Source organism: Phocoena phocoena, chromosome 2 (genome assembly GCF_963924675.1).
Source record: "Phocoena phocoena chromosome 2, mPhoPho1.1, whole genome shotgun sequence".
Lineage (NCBI taxonomy): Eukaryota > Metazoa > Chordata > Mammalia > Artiodactyla > Phocoenidae > Phocoena > Phocoena phocoena.
In genome coordinates this window covers 93,724,366-93,752,347 of record NC_089220.1, presented here as the reverse complement: position 1 = coordinate 93,752,347, position 27,982 = coordinate 93,724,366, and the positions used below count along the sequence as shown (strand labels likewise).

Genomic DNA, 27,982 nt, shown 5'->3' with positions numbered 1-27,982 from the left:
GCACTTCAAGCCAAAAGATCTCTCTTGAGCTTGCTTGTTTTGACTTGTAACTACAAATCTGTCTTGTCTAAATGTCCAATCATATTATAAAACAAAGCACCCATCTCTACAGTACAGCATCCTCTGAAGCAACAGGAGTCCTAGATGTACCTTTGGGCATTCTCTAATTTTTCTGCCACTCTGATTTCCACAGGACTTTAAATTGCTTCCCCTGAGATCAAGCAACACAAGATGGTTTTGGAAGTGCTGAACTCAGTGCATTATAACATCACCAGCATGGTGACCGAAGTTGCGCCTGTTGCCAGCATTGCAATCCTGCTGCTCACTGGCTTTCTTCTCTTGGTTTGGAATAATAAAAACACATCCTCAATACCAGGTAACACAGTCATTTAGTTCTGTATCTAAGGAGAGTGTTTCCTTGGGCTTTTTGACCATGAGGGTAAAGGAAATTTGCAAAACAGCGAAGAGTAAACCTGAGGCGATGGCTGAAGCCCAAGGCATATTAGCAAATGAATTCAGGTGAACATTTTTCTACCAATTATCTGCATATGTTAAATGAAAGCATTAAAAAAATCTTAGATAATCCCTTCCAGTCTGCATTTTGTTTCGGTAAAATAGACTTGGCAAAAGTATCCTTTAAAGTAAATTTAAGATGGGGTGGAACAAGGTAATATTCCAGGTTTTGGATTTTTTTAATTTAAATTCATTCCAATTTTGGTATAAAGGTGAAAATGTCTCTGGAATGCTTTCTGTACTCCTTTCTGTCTCCCTCCCACTTTGCCTCATCCATGTCCTCTGCCCTCTCCCTTTCTTGAACCTATTCCTTCTCTTTATCTCATTCTTTATTTTTTTTTATTTTTGGGCATGGTGGTGATGTTGGTGCCACCACAAGGGGTAGATGGGACCTGGACAGTGGATGAAAAATGGGGATCACTATAGTTCCCTTGAAAATCTAAAAAAATCTTCCACAAGCTCTGTGGATCAATCAAAAGCAGAGTATAATATAATTATCCAGATAATCCCAGTAGAAACAACACCACTCTACACTATCAGATTAACTCAGAACTCCCAGAAATATCAGACGGCTTTGTAGTTTCTTGGAAAATTCCTCACGGCAGGCATGTGTCCCCAGTCCCATAAAAAATTCTGTAAGTCAATCATGTACATATAATGTTATTAGAACAATCCTAAGATTAAGACCCCTTGACCCCAAGACTCCCAAATTTGTTTTGGTTATATAGACATTAACAAAGACTTTCCACTAAGGGCAAAAAGAATACCCTGATAATCCTTTCCACATTAACCCAGCTACTTCAAAGTTAAGGAATAAACCTTGTTTGCCAGATTTGGGTTTAAACATCCAATTTAAATGATTCACCCCAAAACTTAGATTATCTAAATTATCAGCACTGTACTGTCTCAGACAGTTGTGTGAGTTTTGGCTCCAGGACTATTTCACTGACAGAATGGAATTAAAGGAGTAAGATACAGAAATGGTATAACTTTACAATAAAACTCGTAAAACCACTCCAAACAAGCTTCTGACGAACTTTTCACCACCACCACTAAAATCAAGCTACCAAGTTTGTTCTCTGATACAAGCAACAGCAACTCCCCTGGCTGCTCACCAGATTCACACTCCTCACAATTCTGTCATTGCCTACGTCAGCAAAGGTGTAAGGGCCATGGCTCTTCACTAAAACCACATCACTGGACTCAGACTCTGGTCTAGACACAGATCAGACACACTGCCTCATTCCTCAGTGCTTAGCTTTATTTCGGCTAATGAGATTTAGCTTAAGATTCTCTTCTTAAACCAAATCCTTTTTGAAGGAAATAAAAAAGAAATGCATGCTCTTTGTTGGGGCATTGTCTTTGCAGACCGTGTTTCTCACAGTTAAAAAGATGACACCCAAACCACAGACTAATCCAAACCCACCCATTCCATTGACTGGTGCTTTCAAACCCAAAGTTTTCAGACAAAACTAGGCAGCCAGACAGACCTGTCAGCTTGTCACTTGTCCTGATTTTCGTGCCTGTTACGAGAGGGACAGATTGACTTATATTTGAAACTCATTGACACCATTTAACACAGCAAGAATAGAGTAGACACCTATTTCAGTCCGTTCAGACTGAAATGCTTGAGACCAAATGGAACGGGAGTGGTGTAGACTCTGGACTACTTTTTACTCATGGAGCTGTGAAGAGCATCATGTTAACTTGTGTTGTTGTTTTAATCATTTTGTCTGTGTGATTCACCTATATACATCAGAAGATACAAAAGGACATCCAGATCAAAAGAACAAGAATAGCAGTTAATTTAAAGCAATTGCTCTTTTTGGTGTTGCAGAAATACTGACTGTGATCTGATGACTTTCCTAGGTCCTGGCTACTTTCTGGGAATTGGACCCCTCATTTCCTACTGCAGGTTCCTCTGGATGGGGAATGGCAGTGCCTGCAATTACTACAACAAGACGTATGGTGAATTCGTGAGAGTCTGGATATATGGAGAGGAAACCCTCATTATTAGCAAGTAAGTCTGTTAATAATCGGGGACATATTTAAAAATCAAGGCTGGAATTTTCATATTAAAAACTAAACAAACTTATTTCGATATCTTGATGTCTGTTGCTAAAGATGTGTTTTTACTACTTTTTAAATGAAGGATGATGCCTGCAGCTCAGGATCTAGGACAGTGCTTCTCACCCTGGCTGCATATTAAAGTAACCTAGGAGCTGTTCAAAACCCCACTGCCCAGGCCACAAACCCAACTTTTACAGTCTCCTGGGAAGGAGGGACCTGGGCATCCGTAGTGTTTAGAGGCCCCCAAATGATTGCAACGTGCTACAGAGCTTGAGGAGGAAAAAAGGTAAGAAGCTTCCAGAGTAGAGGGGCTTTCCCTGGGGAAACACCTAAGCAGGTTGGAGGGGTTCTGTCTAATTTTCTTACCCTTAAGTGTAGTTCAGGTACTGGGAGTGAAAGACTAGACATGGAGGGAAGAATGAAGCACATGAGAAAGGACCAGAGGACCAGGACAGAAATTGCTCTTAGACACTAGGTACTTAGATCACCAGATAAATTCCCAGGAATCCTGACCAGTTGCTGGAATAGGATCCTTGTTACAGTACAGGTAGCATCTGGCAACTGCTGTTTTAATTAGGAAAGTGACCTTAGCGACCCTGACAGGGTCAGGTGCTGATTCATGCTGAGAACATGACAAAACTCACTCTGCCCTTCCCCCAGTTTGCCCAGTTCTTTCCCTTTCCTGTCCTCACAGGCTTTTCTCTGGTTGGAGTCTCTGTGTTCTCCTTAATTGCCTCCCAGCCGCTCAATTTTCTTAAGGGATGAGCTCCCCACAGGAATAGGACATGTTTGTCCCCATCTTCCCTTGCCTGCTCTTCAGGTCCTTCCAGAACTACCCATACCTCTTAAAAAGACCCCACTGGATGTCAGAAAGCTCTTTTTCTTTGAATAATATGCCAGGTATTTTCTCTTCTGAAAATTTTGACGTCTGTAGTTATTACACCTGTGTAGAGATTATGGGCCAACTTTTCCTAGCAGCTTAGTTCTGAAGTGGGGGGCTGCAGAACTTTGGAGCACGATGGGGTGGGGATTCAGGCACCAGTGCTGCCACGACTCTGCCTGAGCAACTGGGGGCTATGGGGAGAGATCCATCTGATCACCTGTAGATAAAGTATGCATGATTCCCCAGGCAGAGATGCGCTAAATTATTGAGGTTCTACAGAAGTTATGCATGACACTATATGTCATGTGTATATGTTAGTATTTGCCAGCAATATCAAAAATAGAATGTGAATAGCATCCATAAAGAGGAACTGACATTTAACATGATAGTTAGGATGATATTTGGCCATATGTTAGCAATTAACAAACAATTAAGGTTATAGAATTTGTATACCTGTTTTAGTCATTTCTGAATTTATAGGAAATTCATTCTTTTGTTCTGTAAACGTACATTTATTTATTAGAATTTACTCTATACTAAGCACTGGATGACCCTAAACTATCATAGAAATTATTGGCTCTCCATTCATTCATTAAATAAATATTTATTGAGAACTTATTATGTACAACAGGTATCATGAACAAATCACTCCCAAATCCCTACCCTTGTAGAGGAATATATTGTTGCAGTATTAATATACCAACAATAAAAGGCTAAAACATAGTATTATCAGTAGGGTGAACAACTGTCTTGGTTTACTTGGAACCAGAGGATTTCCCACGTTGTGGGATTTTTAAGCTGGGAAACCCAGGATGGTTGTCCACACCATTATCAGGTAGATATGGGCTATATAGAAGATGAGGTGGGTGGAGCAACTTCGGGATGGGGAGAAATCAGGATTCCATTTCAGATATTTTGACTTGACTTGCCTAGTACTGCTGAATAGGATATTAAGAAGGAAGTTCTAACCATTCAGACCTTCGACTGTAGTCAGAAACTAGCAAAGGAAGCTGAGAAGGACAACCACATAGAGAAGGGAAAACCAGGAGAGTGTGGAGGTCTGAAAGCCAGGCGAGAATCCGTGTCAGGGAGGATGGAATTGTCAACTCTCCAGATAGTGCCACATGACTGGACAGAGATGTGAGCATTGCATTTAGCACCAGGGAGGTCATGAGTGACCTTGATAAGGGCAGTTTCTATGGAGTGCTGGGAGCAAAAGTCTGACCACTGTAGAGAATGGGGAGAGAATTGGAGGCAGCAGGTACAGACACTCTTTCCAGGAGTTTGCCATAAAGGAGGCAGAGAAATGGAACAGAGCTGAAAGGGATGTTTGGTCCAAGGAGCTTTTATTTGTTAAGATACAAGATATTATGACATGTGTGTTTTGATGGAAATGATGAGTTACAGCGAAAGTGTTGATGCAGCACACAAAAGGAGTGTGCCAGGTGAGATGACAAGGGGGCCCAGGTAACAAGTGGACGTGGCCTTGAAAAGGGACACGCAAGTTCATCCACAGTAACAGGAGGGAAGGCTGAATATATGGGCACTGATCCTGGTGGTTGAACTTGCAGAGGTTCCAGTTGCTTCTGTTTTCTCAACAAAATAGGAAATGAAGTCTGTAGTTGAAATAAAGGTGAGAAGTACAACACTGGGGGACAGAGGAGACAGGATATAACAGTCATCCAGGAAAGCGAGAGAGTGACTGGACTTGGGAAATGTAGTAGAATTGCCAGCTGCACTAAGGGCTCACTTGAATTGAACTGAGACCTGCCTGTGTGTGTGTGTGTGTGTGTGTGTGTGTGTCCATGTGCATGTATGGTTTTTTCCCTGGCCCCATTCAACTGCCAGGTGCAAGCACAGAGTAAGCTAAACTGAGAGTCGGATTTAGCCAGGGTTGAGGTTTTACCAGGCAACTAGGACAAAGTAAGCAGAGGGTCAAGGGACTTGAGGATGCATGGAAGGGAGAGACTCTAATGATCGACAAGAAAATAGTTTTCCAACTTTCTAGTATGAAAAGTTCAAATGAACAGGAAAGTTAGAAGAGCAGTCCTCCCCACTTTTTCCCCAAGACCTTGACCTTCTGAAAAGACCACATCAGTTGTCTTACAGGATGTCCCACATTCCAAATCTCTCTCAGTATCTCATTATGGTGTCATTGAACATATTCTTCTATTCCCAGTATTGCTTATAAACTGAACACTAGGTCTATAGGCTCTATTCGATTCAGGTTAATTGTTGTGTAATAATACGTTCCTGTTAGTCCTACACACTTCACATTGCATCACATCAAGAGACCAGGGAAGGTGTTCCCATATTAGAGATACTAAATTTGGTCAGCTTAGGGTGGTTACACTCAGACCTCTCTGTTACAAAGATTCTTTTTCTCTTGCAGTGACCTCAGTATCAAACCTGGGTAAGGATATTAGAGGCCAAAGGACAGGGAAAATGTGGTAGGATTGATGGAGTACAAGTCACAGGCACAGAACAGGTCTACACAAGGCACGTGTTTTTAAATGTTTGGTACCAAATATTCCATTGATTGTCTCCCCCCTATTTCTAGTACTCATCAATCTTGAACCTGACCACAGGTGTGTGAGTTCTTTAAACTCAGAACGGGAGGGTGGCTTTTTCTTTACTACCTAAGGGCTTACTTCCTGGCTACTTTTCATTTTGAAGAGACGTTAGGTTTGCCATCTTTGGGGATGTCTTTTGACTTCAGTCATGTTTCAAGAAGAATAATTACCCCAGGGATCAGGCATCTTATACTACCCACTGTCCCTTCTGAGGTTGGGGACCCACACTGTCTCTCCTCGGTGGTAAGAAGTCCTCACTCTCCCAGCCAGTCAGTCAGTCAGTCAGTCAATGTAACATCTCCCTCACCTGGTGTTACAGGCCAGCCTGCATTGTGGGAAGGAGATCTCTAGTGTTCTCCTGAATATCAGGGGAGCTCTGGGCTGGCATCCCTAGTTCATCACCAACCTTCCCTTCTTCATTTTCCTGATTTACTCCAGTTAGATAAAGCCAGCCTACTTTTGATAAGTGACCTTATTTTAAACTGCTCATCCTTGGTGACACTTTGCTTGCTGTGTGTATCACTTCTGTCTTCCCTACTTTGTTTTTTGCCAAGTCAGAGCCTCTGTCTCAGGATAACTGAGATGTTGGCGCCCCCTAAAGGACAACTGACTTAATCGTTCGCTCTTTATTAACTAACATTTGGGTTGAAGTTTTTAATTGACCAGTAATTCCTCAAAACATATGGACAGACCAATGTGTTTTATGATATACCCAAAAGCTCTACAGGTCAGAGCAGAAAAATAGTATTCTGTTTGTCAACTAATCACTTAAAATTTGTAGATCTGAGTTTGTGAGTAAAGAGTATACAAATTACTTGCTGCTTTGATTATAGAGTGATTTAGGGGATGGTACGAATAGCTAGAATTCTGCAGTCTATTAGTTAATAAGAATTTCAGTCCCTTCTATAGCATGATGTCATATACAGGACAAAATTTTATCTATGTATCAGTCAAATTAATTCCCTGGAATACAAACTGAAATATCTGGATTTGCGTATTGAAAATACAAGAGAAGACATAAAGCCACCCCACCTTTTATCCTGAAGAGACTAACTATCCATTTACCCTTTATGCTCTCAAATGTTATTTAAATGATCAATTTATACTTCCAATGCCATAGCCTAATTTATAATCAATCTTAATAAAACATCTTCTCAACAAAGTGAGTCTCTCTGCAGAAGAATTCTGTACCACTGTCCTAAGAAGACAATATTCTCCTCACACATGGAGGCCCCATGACGTCTTCAGCTAGGATTTTACAACATGTTATAATGCTCATTGCCTTATCGTGCCCCAATCAGAGTAGGATTTGGGGCAGGAAGCAAGACCTGAAGGAGGACATGGGTGGGGAGGGACTGCCTGCTCCTTCCTAGTTGCTCTGAAGACCCAGCTCAGGCCTTAAGAGCCAGGCCTGGGGGTGGGAATAGAGGGCAGAGCAGTGGAAAAGGAACCAGGAAGTTCAAGGAAGCCTGGGTTCCTGGCAAGGTCCCAGGGTTGCCACAGCAAGGGCTATCTAATGGCTCAGCGTGTCCTATGTCCTGGGAGAACTCTGCGACCCTGGAGACCTTGATGAATCATGATGGACGCAGAGCCCCAAGACAGCTGCTGTCACCACCACAGAGAGCCTTCCAGGCCAGCCCAGCCAGCCAAGCCCAGGGCCAGAGATGCCCAGGAGATGTCCTTCAGTCCTATAATGATACTCCCCTGGAGGGGCCAGGCCTGATTAGGGCCTCTGGGGGACGGGTGGTACAAGGCAGAACTGCTGCTTCCAAACTAAAGAGATAAGACTTCAGGTATTCCAGCAACTTCCGATTATGAGGCTCACTTCTGCATGGGGAGCACTGTCTAGAGAGGGACTGCTTGGAGGCTGGAGGCTCTCAGGAATATGGTGGTGTGGAGGGTTCAGTTTCTTACAGCCTTGTAGCTCTGACAACAGTAATGGGGAGTATTTTAGTGACTTGGAGTTAGATAAGGGGAAATAACGAATAACTCTGTGTGTGTGTGTGTGTGTGTGTGTGTGTGTGTGTGTGTGCGCGTGTGTGTGTTGATCTTTAGTGATGCTCAAACAGAGAGCTAGCAGTAGAAATGTTTCAACTGGAGAAGGAAGTTCTTGTGCTAACACAAGTGCTTATTTAATCTGAATACTAGAAATTATGCATTGCATTTAGATCACCAGGCATTTGGTATGAGAGCCACCTGGTAGGCAAACTCATCACACTGAGTTCTCCTGACCCTCAACAAGTAACCCCAAGGTTTGCTTTCTCTGCAGGTCCTCAAGCGTGTTCCACGTAATGAAGCACAGTCACTACACAGCCCGATTCGGCAGCAAACTTGGGTTGCAGAGCATTGGCATGCATGAGAAAGGCGTCATATTTAATAATAATCCAGTCCTCTGGAAAGCTGTTAGAACTTACTTTATGAAAGGTATTCAGATGTCTGGCTATATTCTGCTCTTTTGTCTATGAATATGCCTTCTTGAAATCATTTTTAACTTCTGCTGCTTCACAGTTTTGAAGCAGTAAGAGCTATCATTCATTATACATGTATTATGTAGTAGGCACTGTTTAAGCCCTTGATAACTTTAATCCCACAGCAACCCCATGTGTTAAATACCCTTATCACCTCCATTTTACAACTGAGAAAACTGAGGCATAAAGAGTTTAAATAGCTTGCCCAAGTTTCCACCAACAGCAAATGGTAGCACAGGATACAATTCCAGAGCCTACATATTCACCCAACACAAACTCTGTCCTTCTTGTTGACCCACAAACAATTTCATGAATGTGAAGGAGAATTGGCACCCTATATACTTAAGATCACTTCAGTTAAGAATTTAGTATGTCAGCCATATAGTTGATTTAGCGTAACCAACATGTTTGCTGAATCATTGGCTGACATCCCAGATATCTTAAAATAGCAATTTGCAAATAAATTACAGAATTTTAGAATTGAGAAGAGTTGTATATGTCATTTCATCCAGACTCTGAGTTTTATACTTAAGGAGTACATTTCTAGAGAGCTTGTGATTTTTCCTCCAGGCAACATAGCCAGGTATGGAGGAGCAGAGACTGGATTACAAACCTCCTTATCTGGTGGTTTCCCCCTTTACTATATATGCTGCTGGAATGGAAGCCTTTGGCTTCCATTCATTATCTTACAGTTTTATGGGTCAAAAGTCTGACATGGGTCTCACGGGGCTAAAATCAAGGCACTGGCAAGGCTGTGTTCCTTTCTGGAGCCTCTAGGGAGAAAGTGTTTCCTTGCCTTTTCCAAGTTCTAAAGGCTCCCCACTCCTTTTATACATTTGAAATGTGGTTTCAAGCTCTTGAACGTAGAGGCAAATCATACATCAGTCTGGGAGTGATAAACAAAGCCAACCCTTCCATGCAAAGGACTGATTCATTGAGGAATCATTTATCTCACTTGTGATTGTGACAGTCACCCAGGAAACAGCATCCTGGCCTTTCATACCTCCAGGTCCCTCCAAAAGTCAGAACGTATGCTGCCAACCCAAACCTCCTTTTTATACATGGGTGGAAATGCTTAGACTCTAGGACCACTCACCAAGTTTCCTTTCTTATTTGCAAAGTGTGCCTTCAGGGGCTTCTGCAGCACAGCTGATTTACTTTGTTTGAGGGCTCTGACTTTAACAGCAAGTCTGAATAAAAAAGACATAAAAAAGAGAGACTACTCCTAAAGAAAGCTTAGAGCAACCTTGAACAAACAGAGAAAGGAGGACTTTAAGAGTTAAACTCATGTTAGACCACCTACCATTAGGACCACTAGATGCTCAGATGGTCAGGAGCCAAGAAAGAGAGAGATCAGAGCCAGTTCACTCTACCTGGTTTCATTCATTCATTCATCTATTCATTCATTCATTCTTCCTTTTGACAAATATGTATCGAGGGCCACCCTGTACTATGGACTTGAAGTACAATGCTAATAGGTTATCACTGTCCCCAGTGTTCCCAGTCCTGTGAAGAAGACTGTTCAACCAACAAAGTTTTGTTTTGTTGTTATGACATTGATTGAGTACAATTAATCTGGATGTAGTTTGAAGAGAAACCAAAATTAAGGGTACATTTGGTAATTTATAAGACTAGGACTTTACACATATGAACTACAATTAAACAGGAAGCACCTTAGATCTAAAAAGTAAGATCCAATTTGAATACTTCTGTAGCAATATTCTGCCACTCATTGAAACATAAAATATCACCCAAGTGAAATCCAAACCTTCTTTAGAGAGAAATGTACATAATATAGAAAATTACTGATTTGTAATTTATGATCACAAATACTAAATGTTTCATTTGCAATCTCACAAATGATTTGTCATAGGTAGAATAAAAGTTTAATTGTGAATCATTTGTTTTAAAAAGATTTGTCATTCATTCATTCATTCATTTTTAATCATAAAAGTGATACTTTCTAGTAGACAATAGTAGAATATAGAAAAATGAAAAGAATATGAAAATTTCCACCCATTTATTGAATAAAAATTTGTCATCAGTTAAGCTCCAAACATAAAAAGCCAAAATTGCCTGATAGTTTGTGTGCCCTGGAGTTAGAGGCGGCTCACTCTGACGTGTACCCTTCAGCTTTGTCTGGCCCCGGCCTGGTGCGCACGGTGACCGTCTGTGCTGATTCCATCACCAAGCATCTGGACAGGCTGGAGGAGGTCCGCAACGAGTCGGGCTATGTGGATGTGTTGACCCTCGTGCAGTGCATCATGCTGGACACCTCTAACAAGCTCTTCCTGGGGATCCCCTTGGACGGTACTGAAATTTTCACTTCTTTAAAAAATATATTTACTTTTTTTTTTTTTTTGGCTGTGTTGGGTCTTCGTTGCTGTGCGCAGGCTTCCTCTAGCCGTGGCAAGCAGGGGCCACTCTTCATTGTGGTGTATGGGCTTCCCATTGCTGTGGCCTCTCCTGCTGCAGAGCACGGACCCCAGGCACGGAAGCCTCAGCAGCCGTGGCAGGCGGCCTTCAGCAGTTGTGGCCCGTGGAGTCCAGAGCGCAGGCTCAGCAGCTGCGGCGCACCTGCCCAGCCGCTCCGCGACATGTGGGATCCTCCCGGACCAGGGCTCAAACCCGCATCCCCTGCACTGGCAGGCGGACTCCCAACCATTGCGCCACCAGGGAAGCCCTGAAATTTTCATTCTTATGACTTGACATTCAGCCCTGTATTAAACAGGGCATGAGAAGAAGGATAACGGACTCAAGCAAAGATATGTTCTTTTGCATACTGCTCTTCTTTAAACCCTTCTAAGTATTCCCAAATATTTTTCCTGGTATGTCTGCCTTGTTCACTTATAAGGTCATAAATATCCACAGCAGGGGCCATCTTCTATTTCTTTTGTATCTCTCTTCATTGCTCTAGAAAATAGGATTCTACCCACAGCTGAAACTTAACAGATGTGATCATTTGATTTGGTCATAAATATATCCTACCACCAAACCTATGTATTTAACCATTACCAACCATTCTTTTGGGCATGATATAGACATATATATGTGTATATATGTATGTATAGTTATATATATACACACACAAACATATAGACACATTCCATATATCTACACACACACATAAATGTACATGCACACCTCTCCCTCAAAGCCACTAAGTATGAAAATTTTGATTCTATATGATGATAAGGGTACTGAAGCTGCTGGAAATGATGATGATAACTAACATAAATTTAGTATCTACTATGTGCCAAGCAGTATAAAAAGTTGCTTCACATAAACTTTGTCACTTAGCATTTATAACAATCCTGGCAAGATGTCTCACTTAAGAAACTGCTTTCCTCACTATATTACAGAAACAAATATTAAACACATACATGCAACTCTATCGCCAACAAAAGACCAAACATTAATCATGTGGATTCATTCCATTCTGCTGCTGTCAGCTTAACGTAATTTCTCCTGACTTGATTTCTAGCAATGCTCATTGATTCATACATTCATTCAACTAATATTTATTGATTGCCTATTTTATGCCAGACTTAGGTTCTGGGGATAGACCAGTTGGACAAGACGAAGTCCTTGCCTTCAAAGAGTTTACATCCTAGTGGGTATATGGACAGTAAACAACTAACTATCTAGTAATATATTACGCTATAATAAGTGCCTTAAAAAAACAGGGCTTCCCGGGTGGCGCAGTAGTTGAGAGTCCGCCTGCTGATGCACGGGACACGTGTTTGTGCCCCGGTCCGGGAGGATCCCACATTCCACGGAGTGGCTGGGCCCGTGAGCCATGGGCGCTGAGCCTGCGCATCTGGAGCCTGTGCTCCGCAATGGCAGAGGCCACAGCAGTGAGAGGCCCGCGTACCGCAAAAAAAAAAAAGGCAGAGCAAAGGGCTAGAAAGTGAAGGGGGAGGTCAGTGGGAGGCTGAAGCTCTTGTGGAGAGAAAGGGTGGTCAGGAAGGCCTCTGTGGAGAGGATGTCTGAAAATAGCCCAGATGAAGTGTGACGATGAGCCACGTGCAGATCTGAAGGAAGAACATCACAGGCACAAGAACAAGGCACGAGTTTCACACTTGCCCAAACCAGCTGAGCTATCACACCTGCTCCCTGATTGACCACATTTGGACAAGCAGACAAGCAATAAGCCCTCCCTTTCTCTGCTCCACTCTCCTCGCCTCATCTCCCCGGCTCTTTAATGATTCCTTACCAGAGTCATAGGAACCCCATCTGATTGACATTAGGATGGGAGCCCCATTCACTCTGAAAGTCACAGCCTCTTGCCTTATCCCCTTTCACACAGGGACTCTGAAAGTCCTGTTGGCCTGTTCCACGTACATCTCTCCTAAGATATGACAGGTACCTATCTCAGAAGTCCCTGCTCTTTGGTTCCCCACTAGCTTTGATTCTTAGGAGGGATCAAGTAAAGGGAATTGTACAGCTCTCTGTTAACTTATGGATGCAGATTGCGGTCTAAGAACCTTCATAACCCATACAGACTTATGTGTATTTCCCTCTGCTCACCGGGTTCTTGTTAAACTCTCATTTGGCCTGAGGGACTCAGTGCACCGAAGAGGAAAGGACATGGCCCTGAGGTCAGACAGAATCGAGCTCCAGCCTAGGGACTTCCTGCCACTCTGGCTGTATGATGTTGGGCAAGCTTCTTCATTTCTATGAACTGCAGTTTCTGCATCTTCATGTCTCTTCCCTTCTCTTGTGTATAATTTGAAAAAAACAGGGGTTTTCTTTTTTCTAGTATTCAATTTAATTCAAGAACATCCGTTAAGATCTGACTGTGCACAAGACTCAGGACAAGGCACTGAAGATTCCAAGATGGATTCCACCCTCTGAACCGAAATATAAACAACAGAGTGGGGAGGCTTTTTGCCTTTCCAGGCACCAGAATTGAGGCCATAACAGCATTAATTACTTCTCATTTCAAACGGTCAGGTAAACAGAAGGGAGTTGGAGGCTCAGCCATGGAGAAGCGTGTGAGATTCTAGGCTGTGTCTCTAGTACAAACTTGAAAACTGGCAAATCTCTGGTTAACGTGGCCAATTTAGATGCCAAGCAGAATAAATTAATGTTGATTTGTTTAGTGGCATTCCCCTGGCTGAAACACCCAGTGAAGGTGGAACCTTGATCTGCTTAGAGTCCCAGATGGTAGGAGAGTCTACAGGGGATTTTCTCTGAGCAGTGTACCATTATTGGGCTCACATTTTTGCTCATCTGTTCTGATCTTTTTCTGTTTTTCCAGAAAGGGCCATCGTGGTTAAAATCCAGGGTTATTTTGATGCATGGCAAGCTCTCCTTCTCAAACCAGACATCTTCTTTAAGATTTCTTGGCTACGCAGAAAGTATGAAAAGTCTGTGTAAGTAACATATTTTGGAATATTTATTGCTGAGATTGGATTGATCCGTGTTGTGTCTTAGTTACTGCTGGCCTCTTCAGCAAGCTTTCTCCTCTCCGGACCGCAAGGGAGCTGTTAAGTTGCCGGTGAAGCACTTCTTAACAGCAATTCGGCAGCATGTGGCCAGACCACAGAGGAAAGGAAGACTTAGGCCCAGGGCAGTTTTGAGGCTGAGAGCTCCATCTCTGTAACTAGGACACTGCTGTGTGTTTTGAGTTGAAGAGAAGGGTTGGCTGAACCTATCCTTATCATTAGTCAAAATTCTCTTTGCATGTCTGGAAAAATAAATCATTTTATTGTTGTGTTGCTTCTGAATGAATTTAACTTAATTCAATTTGTCAGAATTGACAGTAGTTACAAGAGAATTTTTTCATGATTAACTTTTATAAAATGTGTTGTTTGTTTAGTTATGCATCTTATATCTTGGGGGATCCTAAAACTGTCATTAAATGGCTTTGCTTTTATCTCAGACTAGTCTAGCAGAAGACTAGACAAATGCCCAATGACCTACTGGATAATCAATGGTTTTCAGAGTATAAGTAGCCAGCCAGTATACATGCCACCTCTAACCACCAGTGGAAAGCACAGGAGATCTAGAGGTAGACAGACCTGGTTTGTATCCTATCTCTACCACTTAGTAACCAAATGTCCTTGGGAAGTTCTTCAAAGTAAAATATAACATACCCTCCGTGGTGGCAATACAGGTTAATGAGATCCTCTGTGAAGGGCAATCAGCACAAAGCATGACACATAGTAGGCAATAAACATGTTAGTTTTCCCCACCCCTCTGTTCATATCTTTCCCAGATGTCCCTGACTATCTTAAATTCTCCATCCCTACAATTTCCCAAAGTTGTTTGAAGAGCTAACTTCATCCTGTTTGCGTGTTTTGAAATTCAGTAATATTAGTCTCCAGGGCGTCAGCTTGATGTTGCTTTATGTATTTCAAGCAGATGATGAGTATTAGGTGGATGATTTGGACACCTGGTCCTTTAAACATTTCTTATTGTGACTTGAATCAATAAGATAAATGGTTCATCTCTTCACTGCTGTCAGAATTTGTGGTCGTCTCAAGAGTCTTATTGGTCCGCAGTTAAACTTGGTCATTAGTTTAGCTTCAGTATGGTCAGCAGGCCCATAGAAACTTACTGCATGAGACTGTATAACAGTTTCTCTTTGGCTTCTTTAAAATTATCTCAACAACATTCCCTCTCTATATAAATTTACCAATGGTTAGTTCACTATGTACTATCTCCTCTGATCTAGAGCAGTAAAAACCTAAAGAAATCTTTTAATCTCCTTCCCCTGCATTCCTTTGCAATAATGCCCATACTTTTTTTGAGGCGTAACTGACATATAACATTATGTTAGTTTCAGGTGTACAGCCTGATTCAATATTTGAATATATTGAGAAATGTTCATCACAATTAATCTAGTTAACACCTTTTACCATACATAGTTACAAAACTTTTTCCTTGTGATGAGAACTTTTAAGATCTACTCTCTTAGCAACTTTTAAATATGCAATACTGTATATTAACTGTAGTCATCATGCTGTACATTACATCCCCATGATTTATTGATCATATAACTGGAAGGAAGTTTGTACCTTTGACCCCCTTCACCCATTTCACACCCAACCTACCCCTAGCACTCATGGCAATCACCAATCTCTTCCTGTAAAACTGAGGTTGGGATTTCTCCTTTTGTTATTGTTTTTTTAAGATCCCACATATAAGAGAGATCATATAGAATTTGTCTTTCATACCAATATTTAAAAAAATATATTTATGTAAAGGTTTCTGGGACATCTACTTCCATCCCTATTTATTCAATTTTATATTTTTCCCTCTTTGAATTCCCAATATTAGCACAGTACTGTTTTCTACTTTTTGTTTTGTCAAATGTAGGCTTTTCAGTCTCAGAATACATAAGTGTTTGTGGCCTAGACTAGGAACCTAGCCACCATTATTTTCGTACAAACAGAGGAATTCTTGCAATATAATTTGTAAGTCAGAGACTTATTTCCTGTAAACTGACATTTAACTCAATTCTCCTAGTTTTTAATGACATACAAATTCAAATACATACATTTAAGCAGAAGCAAATTTTAACCTGAATAGGAGGAATCCCAGTGGATATTCACAGGCCCTTGACTCTGGCCCAGGGAGGAAGGAGATGCTTAGAAGTGGATGCAGCTCCATCAAGAAATTCTCTAGGAATTCAAAGTCTAGGGGCATTTCAATACATCCCAGGCCATTTGGGAGCCACTGCTTAGGTAGGAATGCTATGAGCATTCTAGCCCACTATTGAATAAATGTAGGAGATACTCAACAAATATTTGCTGAACAAATGGATGGGTAGGTAAATGAATAAACGTGAATATATCCCTGCTGTATGTCTGGAATGGTGAGTGTGTGTGTATGTTTGTGCGCGCACCTATAAAGCATACTTACAGAGATAAACAATAGTAGGCATCCTTATTTAGAATGACACAATGAAAATACTACCCTGAAGAATATCTCTCAGAATGTTTAAATATCTTCCTTGAGATGCCCCCCCAAAAAACTTCTGAAGATAGGAGGTATCTTAAAGAATCCTCTGTTACTTTTCCTGTTGAACTGAAGTAAACATAGAGGCTATTTAGGTCAACAGAGTATTTAAGCGTGTAGGCAACTGTGTCAACAAGAATTTGAAAGAAAGATTTACTGTACATTTAACATAATACAGGATGCTGTTCCCTGAGATTGGGGAACAATACAATTATATGTGAATGCATACACTTAAAGACAAAGTCAAAGATAACAGAATTGAGATCTCAAGGTGGCCTTATTGTTCATCTAGCGTGATCCCTTCACTTTAAAAGAGACATTAAGACTCAGAGACTTAAACTAGGTTACGTGGGACGACAACAACCTGGACCAGAACCTGACCCTTTGTCGAAGGTGTTTTTCCCTCCTGCACACTGTCAAAAGGCGTATGTATATTGATGCAGACAGTCATTCGTTCAACAAATATTTACTTAGTGTTACTATGAGGCAGAAACTGCAAGGTATGAGATAAATATCAGGAAAAATACTTCCTGCCTGTGTAGAAGAGGAACCTCAAACTCAATTGTCTTCGAGACTATGCAGATAAAAGTGGGCTGGGTGGATGTAAGACACAGGAAATGGAGGTGCCCGTGGGAGACTGGAGAGTACATGCTCCCACTAAAGGCATTCACTGGCTTTGGTTTTTGATGTTTAACTTAAGCACTGTGCTGGCCCAATCAAATAGCAGAAAACATAATTGGATTTAGCCATTTGGTACCAGTTTTCAACCCTTAACTACAGTTACAGCCTTGATTTTGCTACCACTGCCGAGATACATGGGCTAACTCTGGTTCCTTAACATGATATAATGTGTATGTAATTTAAGAATATTTGTGAAGAATTAAGTATAAATTCAGTTATTCATGAGCACTAATGGCTTCCACTAAAGCAGATCATTTTATTTTTAAACATGGCAAACAAATCCATTTATCTAGATATCGTATCTGTGTACAAGTAGATAATATTTACACTGTTTTTTCCAGCGAGGAGCTGAAAGAAGAAATGGAAATTCTGGTAGAAAAAAAAAGACACAGGATTTCTGTAGCAGAGAAACTGGAAGACTCACTGGATTTCACCACTGAGTTGATTTTGGCTGAGGTACAGACCTGAACTGACCCTAATTCCCACACAACATACATGTATGACTGTATCAGTGTCTAAAAATTCTCTCCTGTTAATTGTTGCATGTTTCTGCTTTGACTATATGCTCCAGTATCTCTATAATGCCCAATCCAATAGCCCCCTATTAGACAGTCAGGTAAGTTTGAACTTTAAGACTGAAACTTCTGTGTTTCTGCACAATAAAAATAGGAAAACTGGGAAATCCAAAGACACTAAACACATAGATATTTCGTTCAGTCCTTCAGCTTTGAGATGAAGATCGTTAATGCAAATGTCCATCATCAGACCCAGAGACACATAATTTCTATGATTTCATTTTGTTGAGGTTATTAATCCTTGAGTGCCACCTCCCCTCCTGTTCTGAACCGTTCATTCACGTTGCCAATGTTTCTCCCCGCTTTCAACTGTTCAGAAACGTGGTGACCTGACAAGAGAGAATGTGAACCAGTGCGTATTGGAAATGCTGATCGCAGCACCGGACACCATGTCCGTCTCTGTGTTTTTCATGCTGTTTCTCATTGCAAAGCACCCCCTAGTTGAAGAGGCAATAATGAAGGAAATCCAGACTGTTGTTGGTAAGAATTTATCAAGCAAATAATAGAGATTAGAAAACAATTCCTTCTGAATATCAGCTTCTAGGTCCTAAGAATCTTATGTCCAAATCTTTATTAGAATCCACCCAGAGAACAACAGAGCAAGTCAATGTGTCGTATTTTCATTATGCCAAACAGGTTTCTGTGTTTTTCTAATATAAAAAAATATACATGCTGGCTGGAAAAAAAATCCAAATAATAGAGAGATGTATAAAGCAGAAAGTATTATTTCCGGATCCCTTCCACTCTCCTTCCCATTCCCCAGGGGGAATCACTGTTAATATTTTGATGTGTATTCTTCAAGGTCTTTTTTGATGGGCACATAAACACATATATGCGGTTCTATTTGTCTGTGTGTAAAAAAACATGGGATCATCCACAAGGATTTGCTACCTTATCAGTGACAAAAGGCTTTTGAGGGTCCACCCAGGGAAATGGCTATCATTTTCTGCAGTGTTTCTGGGTTTCAAGCAGCCCGTTCTTCCAGGTGGTGGCAGAGGGAGGAGGAAAGGGTGATGATAGCAGAGGCAGGGGAGCGATCAGTTTCCCTCCCCCACCCTCTCCTCCTCCTCTGCAGGAGAGCCTCCAGGTCCCTGCTCAGCTCTTCCCCTCTCTGTCCCCTCCCTGCTCTGCCATTGCTTCAGCATCACTCTGCCACTGCTTCGGATATCCCCACCCTTCCCTGGAGACACTGCCACGTTCAGAAGAAGTCAGAATTGCTTTCTGGAGAAAACAGAATGCCTTATTTGGAGTATGCTTCACATAAGTAATCTCTTTAGGAACACATTTCAGACATATGCGAAGAGGTATCAGTAATGATATAGATTTTTCTTTCTTGACTTTACAGGTCTCTGTGAAACAACCTATTTTGTTGTTAAAAGGCACCATGTATTTTTTAAGCTTTTTATCTTATTTATCTTTAAAACCATTTGAGTGTTGCTTGAAACAGATGACAAGGGGAAATTTCATACACGGATTAAATATGTGAAAGGGTTCTGCAGATGCGTTGCCATAGGAGGGCCACTGCCTGGGAAGGTAGATAGCAAGGAGCCAGAATGACATCCGGGTTTCAAATTCTGGAATGTTTTCTCAAGCACCCTTTTCAGGTTATGGGTTCTGTGCCAGGTGCAAGGGCACTGCGGTGAACAAGCCAGTGCCATCCCTGCAGACCTGGGCTCTCAGTCTCGTGAGAAAAAGAGAATTCAAGAAACAAGCTCAGTGGAGTGAGGGAGAGTCACAGAATGATGGGGGTACAGGCAACACAGGGGAAACTGCTCTTGAGATCATAAACCTTTAATACAATTTCCTTGAGACGTGAAAAGTTCTTGTGCCCCTTGATATCCCCCTGACACGACAGTCCTCTTGAAAGATAGAACTGGGACAACCACTAGTACATGTATACTTGTTCCCCCTAGACCCACAGGACTGGTATTTACTTCTAAAAGTATGCCTTTTGTTACCTTCTCCATCATCTGCCCTCTAACTCCCCACCACAGATAAATACACCCATTAGACTCTTACTGTGTTCGAAAAGCAGTATGTGAGGGGCTATGTTGCTAAAGTTCTCTAACCAAGTGAGACCACTCCTGAATAACCTAACTGTACAGGAGACAGAGCTGCCTCAGGACCCTGGGTTGACTTTCATTCTGCAAAAACAGTAGCCCATTTCAGGATGCTTTGAAGTTTTGCCAATTCTGAGAGTAATCCAAGCCTCTCTGACCAGTGTCGAGCCAAGCTGAGACATGGAGGTGTCCATCAAGCCCCAGCTCACCTGGAGCTGATGAGGCACCCCATTTGTTGTGGTGGAGAGAGGGCGTTCTTGCCACTTTACCACCCAGGTTGTCCTTGATGAGATGAGGAGGAGAGACTAACAGTGATATTTTTATCTTTTTAAAAAATTTTTCTTTACTTTTTTATACAGAAGGTTTTTATTAGTCATCCATTTCATACACATCAGTGTATACATGTCAATCCCAATCCATCACACCATGACCCGCACCCCCCACTGCTTTCCCCCCTTGGTGTCCATACGTTTCTTCTCTACATCTGTGTCTCAATTTCTGCCCTACAAACCAGTTCATCTGTAGCATTTTTCTAGGTTCCAAATATATGTGTTAATATACGACATTGGTTTTTCTCTTTTTGACTTACTTCACTCTGTATGACAGTCTCCAGATCCATCCACATCTCTACAAATGACCCAATTTCGTTCCTTTTCATGGCTGAGATATATTCCATTGTATATATGTACCACATCTTCTTTATCCATTCGTCTGTCGATGGGCATTTAGGTTGCTTCCATGACCTGGCTATTGTAAAGAGTGCTGCAATGAACATTGGGGTGCATGTGCCTATTTGAATTATGGTTTTCTCTGGGTATATGCCCAGTATTGGGATTGCTGGGTCATATGGTAATTCTGCTTATAGTTTTTTAAGGAACCTCCATACTGTTTCTCCATAGTGGCTGTATCAATTTACATTCCCACCAATAGTGGAAGAGGGTTCCATTTTCTCCAAACTCTCTCCAGCATTCGATGTTTGCAGATTCTCTGCTGATGCCCATTCTAACTGGTGTGAGGTGATACCTCATTGTAGTTTTGATTTGCATTTCTCTAATAATCAGTGATGTTGAGCAGCTTTTCATGTGCTTCTTAGCTATCTGTATGTCTTTGGAGAAATGTCTGTTTAGGTCTTCTGCCCATTTTTGGATTAGGTTCTTTGTTTTTTTAATATTGAGCTGCATCAACTGTTTATATATTTTGGAGATTAATTCTTTGTCCGTTGATTCATTTGCAAATATTTTCTCCCATTCTGAGGGTTGCCTTTTTGTCTTGTTTACGGCTTCCTTTGCTGTGCAAAAGCTTTTAAGTTTCATTAGGTCCCATTTGTTTATTTCTGTTTTTATTTCCGTTACCCAAGGAGGTGAATCAAAAAAGATCTTGCTGTGATTTATGTCAAACAGTGTTCTTCCTATGTTTTCCTCTAGGAGTTTTATAATGTCCGGTCTCACATTTAGGTCTTTAATATATTTTGAGTTTATTTTTTTGTATGGTGTTAAGGATTGTTCTAATTTCATTCATTTACATGTAACTGTCCAGTTGTCCCAGCACCACTTATTGAAGAGACTGTCTTTTCTCCATTGTATATCCTAGCCTCCTTTGTCATAGATTACTTGACCATAGGTGTATGGGTTTACCTCTGGGCTTTCTATCTTCTTCCACTGATCTATATTTCAGTTTCTGTGCCAGTACCATATTGACCAATTGATATTGGTCTATAATTTTTTTGTAGTATCTTTGTCTGGTTTTGGTATCAGGGTGATGGTGCCCTCATAGAATGAGTTTGGGAGTGTTCCTTCCTCTGCAATTTTTTGGAAGAGTTTGAGAAGGACGAGTGTTAGCTCTTCTCTAAATGTTTAATAGAATTCATCTGTGAAGCCATCTGGTCCTGGACTTTTGTTTGTTGGAAGATTTTTAATCACAGTTTCAATTTCATTACTTGTGATTGGTCTGTTCATATTTTCTATTGCTTCCTCGTCCAGTCTTGGAAGGTTATACCTTTCTAAGCATTTGCCCATTTCTTCCAGGTTGTCCATTTTATTGGCATAGAGTTGCTTGTAGTAGTCTCTTAGGATGCTTTGTATTTCTGCGGTGTCTGTTGTAACTTCTCCTTTTTCATTTCTAATTTTATTGGTTTGAGTCCTCTCCCTCCTTTTCTTGGTGAGTCTGGCTAATGGTTTATCAATTTTGTTTATCCTCTCAAGGAACCAGCTTTTAGTTTTATTCATCTTTGCTATTGTTTTCTTTGTTTCTATTTCACTTATTTCTGCTTTGATCTTTATGATTTCTTTCCTTCTGATAACTTTGGGTTTTGTTTGTTCTTCTTTCTCTAGTTCCTTTAGCTGTAAGGTTAGATTGTTTACTTGAGATTTTTCTTGTTTCTTGACGTAGGCTTATATTGCTATAAACTTTCCTCTAAAACTGCTTTGCTGCATCCCATAGGTTTTGGATCATCCTGTTTTCATTTTCATTTGTCTCTAGGTATTTTTTGATTTCCTGTTTGATTTCTTCAGTGATCTCTTGGTTATTTAGTAACGTACTGTTTAGCCTCCATGTGTTTCTGTTTTTTACCTTTTTTTCCCTGTAATTGATTTCTAATCACATAGCGTTGTGGTCAGAAAAGATGCCTGATATGATTTCAATTTTCTTAAATTTGCTGAGGCTTGATTTGTGACCCAAGATGTGACCTATCCTGGAGAATGTTCTGTGTGCACTTGAGGAGAAAGTGTAATCTGATGTTTTTGGATGGAATGTCCTATAAATATCAATTAAATCTATCTGGTCTATTATGTCAATTAACACTTGTGTTTCCTTATTAATTGTTTGTCTGGATGATCTGTCCATTGGTGTAAGTGAGGTGTTAAAGTCCCCCACTCTTATTGTGTTAATGTCGATTTCCTATTTTATAGCTGTTAGCAGTTGCCTTATGTATTGAGATGCTCCTATGTTGGGTGCATACATATTTATAATTGTCATACCTTCTTCTTGGATTGTTTCCTAGATAATTATGTAGTGTCCTTCCTTGTCTCTTGTAACATTCTTTATCTTAAAGTGTATTTTATCTGATATGAATATTGCTCCTGCAGCTTTATTTCATTTCCATTTGCATGGAATATCTTTTTCCATCCCCTCACTTTCAGTCTGACTGTGTCCCTAGGTCTGAAATGGGACTTTTTAGACAGCACATATATGCGGCTTGCTTTTCTATCCATTCAGCAACCCTGTTTGTTTCGGGTGGAGCATTTAATCAATTCACGTTTAAGGTAATTATTGATATGTATGTTCCTATGACTATTTTCTTAATTGTTTTGGGTTTGTTTTTGTACGTTTTTCTTCTCTTGTGTTTCCCACTTAGAGAAGTTCCTTCAGCATTTTTTCTAGAGCTGGTTTGGTGGTGCTGAATTCCCTTAGCTTTTGTTTGTCTGTGAAGCTTTTGATTTCTCCATCGAATCTGAATGAGATCCTTTGTGGGTCGAGTAATGTTGGTTGTAGGTTCTTCCCTCTCATCACTTTAAGTATATCATGCCACTCCCTTCTGGCTTGTAAAGTTTCTGCTGAGAAATCAGCTGTTAACCTTATGGGGGTTCCCTTGTAGCTTATTTGTCAATTTTCCCTTGCTGCTTTCAATAATTTTTCTTTGTCTTTAATTTTTGCCAGTTTGATTACTATATGACTCAGCGTGCTTCTCCTTGGGTGCATCCTGTATGGGACTCTCTGCACTTACTGGACTTCGGTGGCTATTTCCTTTCCCATGTTAGGGAAGTTTTCAACTATAGTCTCTTCAAATATTTTCTCGGGTACTTTCTCTCTCTCTTCTCCTTCTGGGACCCCTATAATGCGAATGTTGTTGTGTTTAATGTTGTCCCAGAGGTCTCTTAGGCTGTCTTCATTTCTTTTCATTCATTTTCTTTATTCTGTTCTGCAGCAGTGAATTCCACCATTTTGTCTTCCAGGTCACTTATCCGTTCTTCTGCCTCAGTTATTCTGCTATTGATTCCTTCTAGTGTACTTTTCATTTCAGTTATTGTATTGTTCATCTCTGTTTGTTTGTTCTTTAATTCTTCTAGATCTTTGTTAAATATTTCTTGCATCTTCTTGATCTTTGCCTCCATTCTTTTTCCAAGGTCCTGGATCATCTTCACTATCATTATTCTGAATTCTTTTTCTGGAAGGTTGCCTATCTCCACTTCATTTAGTTGTTTTTCTGGGGTTTTACCTTGTTCCTTCATCTGGTACATAGCCCTCTGCCTTTTCATCTTGTCTATCTTTCTGTGAATGTGGTTTTTGTTCCACAGGCTGCAGGATTGTAGGTCTTCTTGCTTCTGCTGTCTGCCCTGTGGTGGATGAGGCTATCTAAGAGGCTTGTGCAAGTTTCCTGATGGGAGAGACTGGTGGTGGGTAGCTATCAGTGATATTTTCTGACAGATGACTGCATTGGATACCAGAAGAGAAAATTTCTGTGAACATCATTAATCTCACCATCTCCCTTGACTAGAGGAGGAATGAATGTCTTCTAGAATTCAGAGTAGGGGATAAAACTCAAGAACCACACAGGTGGCAATAAATGTTTGAAGCAGATTAGGTAGGTCTACATGATGCTGCAGAGAGGAAGTTCCTCTAAAGGGCTCATCAGCCACCCACCCTCAGCTAACTATTGTCATGTGGGGATGTGAGTCCAATGTAACCTGTTTTTTAATTTCTATACAAATCCAGACATTTGTATGAAATCTCTCAGATGTTAAGATAATTAACTTCAAATCTGAATTTTCATAAGACACTCTGTGGACCAAACATAAAATATTTTACAATTATATATATAAATTTTTTCAACCAAGACCGAACTGACCTATAAATTTACAGTTCTGAAACTATGAGTTTTATGCCCATCACACGTTGAAACTAACATGACCTACTTTGTCCTTTTTATCTGATCCCACAGGTGAAAGAGACATAAGGATTGATGATATGCAGAAACTAAAAGTGGTAGAAAACTTTATTTATGAGAGCATGCGGTACCAGCCTGTCGTGGACCTGGTCATGCGCAAAGCCTTAGAGGATGATGTCATCGATGGCTACCCAGTGAAAAAGGGGACTAACATTATCCTGAATATTGGAAGAATGCATAGACTCGAGTTTTTCCCCAAGCCCAATGAATTTACTCTTGAAAACTTTGCCAGGAATGTAAGAGCCCTTCCTTAAAACTGAGTGTGCCACTCTTGAAAATGTCACCTCTTAAGTGCTCTCTGTTTCTGTGTTTGCACCATGTGTATTTCATTCTATTTACTCATTCTCTTCACACCTCACCAGGAAAACACATTTCCCCTAGCTTGGAACACGACCACCATGTCTGTCCTCAAGCCAAGGAGGCTGGCTCTCCAGCTCTCAGAAATGTCTTCATGGAGGCCACACAATAGGTCAAAAGATGAATAATTCAGGCCCTTAATTTGCTTAAAATGAGGCAAATTTTCTTTAACCAACCTATTTAAACTTAACTTTTCCATTTAAACATCACCTTGTCACCATGTAGATTCAGCCGTAGCATCATCTAAGTCAAGGAAATCCACTTCTGCTTCAGATGGAAATCAAGTGAGAAGAAAAGATTTGGTTTTTGCAGTGGGCCTTTGGTTTCTCAAATGGCCCCACAAACACTAGGCCTCATTCTATATACGACTTTGTACTTACAAGAGCCTCAGCTGCTTCTTTTTCTGTAACTGAGGTGTACTGGAGATTCTGCCTCCATTATGTCAATTCTAGGCAATGATTTTTTTAACCTGAATTATCCTGATAGTTCCCTCTGTGTCCCCTTTTTCCATTTGCATATGGAAATATGATCTTAGTTAAACCAGCTGTCTAATTCATTCCATTTCTATATAAGCAACCCACGCCATGTTGGCAATTGGTCAAAAATAACTTACTGAGCGTGTATTAAGTGTCAGGCACTATGTGAGTCCAAATGGGGAAGAGACAGGCAGAGTTGTCCCATTAAATATCTGTATAACTAAATATATTTAGATCCTTGCACTAATATACAGGGAATCCACACCTTTGCCTAAACTTGTCCTTGTCATCATGTTATATGCCCTGGCACAAAAACAATCTTTGCCTCGATGACTGGCAGAACAGCAGTAAAGCCATGGTCTTCCCACAGAGCTAGTTGAGTATCTACATGAAAAGCAAAACAGGGGATTGTTTGAAGTTGTGTCCGTATCACAAAGGGTGAATCAAACTGGAGGGAGAAAGAGGCTTATCTGAGTTACAGTCATTCCTCTCCGTGAAGGAGCAGTATGGCCAAGTCGCCGAAACCGAGCATTCTGACTCACAGTGTTTTCAGGGTGAATCAAACAGATATGCATGACTCTAGCCTTTACTTCTCGGGCTAATTGTCTGATCATTTTCCTAGGTTCCTTACAGGTACTTTCAGCCATTTGGCTTTGGGCCCCGGGCCTGTGCGGGAAAATACATTGCCATGGTGATGATGAAGGTCACCCTGGTCACACTTCTGAGACGCTTCCACGTGCAGACATTGCAAGGTCGATGTGTTGAAAAGATGCAGAAGAAAAATGACTTATCTTTGCACCCAGATGAGACCAGCGACCTGCTAGGAATGATTTTCATCCCAAGAAATTCAGACAAGTGCCTCGACCACTAAAAAAGTTTGGTCAGTCCCTGCCCTGGAGCACTTCTCAACAGTATTCCACATGGAAACCACCCACCTTTGCCAGGTAGTCCTCCTCCCGTGAACAACCGTGGCCTCTGGCCTTTTATACACTTACCTCCTGTGGGGTGTTAGCGAGCCGGGAGACGCCGGTCATCTGAGCGCATCCAAACCAGAAACCAGACTGCAGGAGAAAATACGGAGGCCAAGATTTGTGCAGGAAACTGCAGCCCTAAAGGCCTGTTCCACAAAACATGCTTTGGGAAAGACAAGCCATCAGCAAGACTCACACCCGACTCCTCACTGTCCTGCCCTGAGATGGGAGCTTTGTAATGACTGGGGCAGAAGCATTCAGTTCCATTACAAAGGCCAGGCCGACACTGGGTACCTAGAGCTAAACACACCCATTAGTATGAATAAAGGGCTTTTGATTTTGTTTTCGGTGGGTTGGGGACTGCAATATTCACACCTTTGGAGAAATGCTTACAAATTCAGCATTTGCCTTTTCCTGTGAATTATGTTAAATTAACTCTTGTTTAACCTCATGTGATTTAACTGTGGCAAAAGTTCAATGGAAGACTGTCGTTTCCCAGTCTCTCAATTTATGCCTCAACCAGATTATATATGTCTTCTAGGAAAGAAATTCATACAATGGGTTTGAAATTAAAATAAAATTCCTTTTTTCATGTCTGCATTGTTGTTTAGCTCCATGAGTGCCCTAAGAAGGAGAATACCCTAGGCAGTAGCACCTATTAACTCTTATCACAGGTCCATGATTTGGGGGAGGGGAAATCTCTGAATCTATATCTAAATCTACAACCCAGTGAGTTCAAACTTCTAAGGACTGCTCCTCATATACCATTATCCTTCTCCCTCAACATTTCTCCCCATCTTACTTTCCATGGCCCCCAAAGAAAAGAGCAACAGATCAGTAGAGAACATGGCCAGGGCAGATCCCCTACAATCACATTTTATCCTAGCTCAGATTTAACAATTACCTTAGAGATTTAACAGTTATCTAGTTTATCTAATCATTACATGTAGCCAGGGGTAAAAGGCAAACTTCGGAATTAGCTCTTGAGAGAGAATAAAATAGATGAGTGAATTTTCCAAATACCAGTTTCTTTCTGTTATATCACCAATATGGATATGTACACTGAAGGCCACTTAAAAACTGAAAAATTAAACTCATTTATACACTTGTAAATCTTGGCCATTGAGTCAACCTGAATATTCTTCTCATCCTGCTATTTGGCAGAGCTCTTTTCTTTTGGAATCCATGCTGGTACCCCATTCTTTTTTTTTTTTTTTTTGGCCATTCCTGGTGACACGCAGCTTCCTACTGTCCTCCATTCTTACTCTCAAGATCAGTACTGAATCAACACTCCTGCTCAGAGACATTCTAATTGACCCAGAATCCAGGTAAAATGGAGAGGTATTCAAAGTGGTCCGGGATGGGCATTAGTAAAGCAGGAAATATTTGCACTTTGCTGTACACTTGAATCTAACACAGTGTTGTAAATCAACTATACTTCAGTT

At 41.0% G+C, this 27,982-nt stretch overlaps 1 protein-coding gene across 1 annotated transcript; it reads left to right on the top strand.

The window, feature by feature from the left end:
* The first annotated feature begins 4 nt into the window (after positions 1-4).
* Positions 5-26,437, top strand: LOC136119371 (aromatase-like). The gene is made up of 9 exons (XM_065872866.1): positions 5-376; positions 2,383-2,533; positions 8,309-8,463; positions 10,641-10,817; positions 13,771-13,885; positions 17,498-17,612; positions 18,049-18,211; positions 24,728-24,969; positions 26,189-26,437. Exons 1-9 carry the CDS (start codon positions 232-234, stop codon positions 26,435-26,437), a joined length of 1,512 nt encoding a protein of 503 aa, XP_065728938.1. The 5' UTR covers positions 5-231.
* The last annotated feature ends 1,545 nt before the right edge of the window (positions 26,438-27,982 follow it).

What these genes read in the sequence shown, in the direction of transcription:
- LOC136119371 (XM_065872866.1), top strand. Translation starts at nt 232, where the DNA reads ATGGTTTTGGAAGTGCTGAACTCAGTGCATTATAACATCACCAGCATG. An exon ending in AGAAAGTATGAAAAGTCTGT is followed by an intron (nt 13,886 to 17,497) that starts GTAAGTAACATA and finishes TGTTTTTTCCAG; the next exon opens with CGAGGAGCTGAAAGAAGAAA. An exon ending in TTGAAAACTTTGCCAGGAAT is followed by an intron (nt 24,970 to 26,188) that starts GTAAGAGCCCTT and finishes TCATTTTCCTAG; the next exon opens with GTTCCTTACAGGTACTTTCA.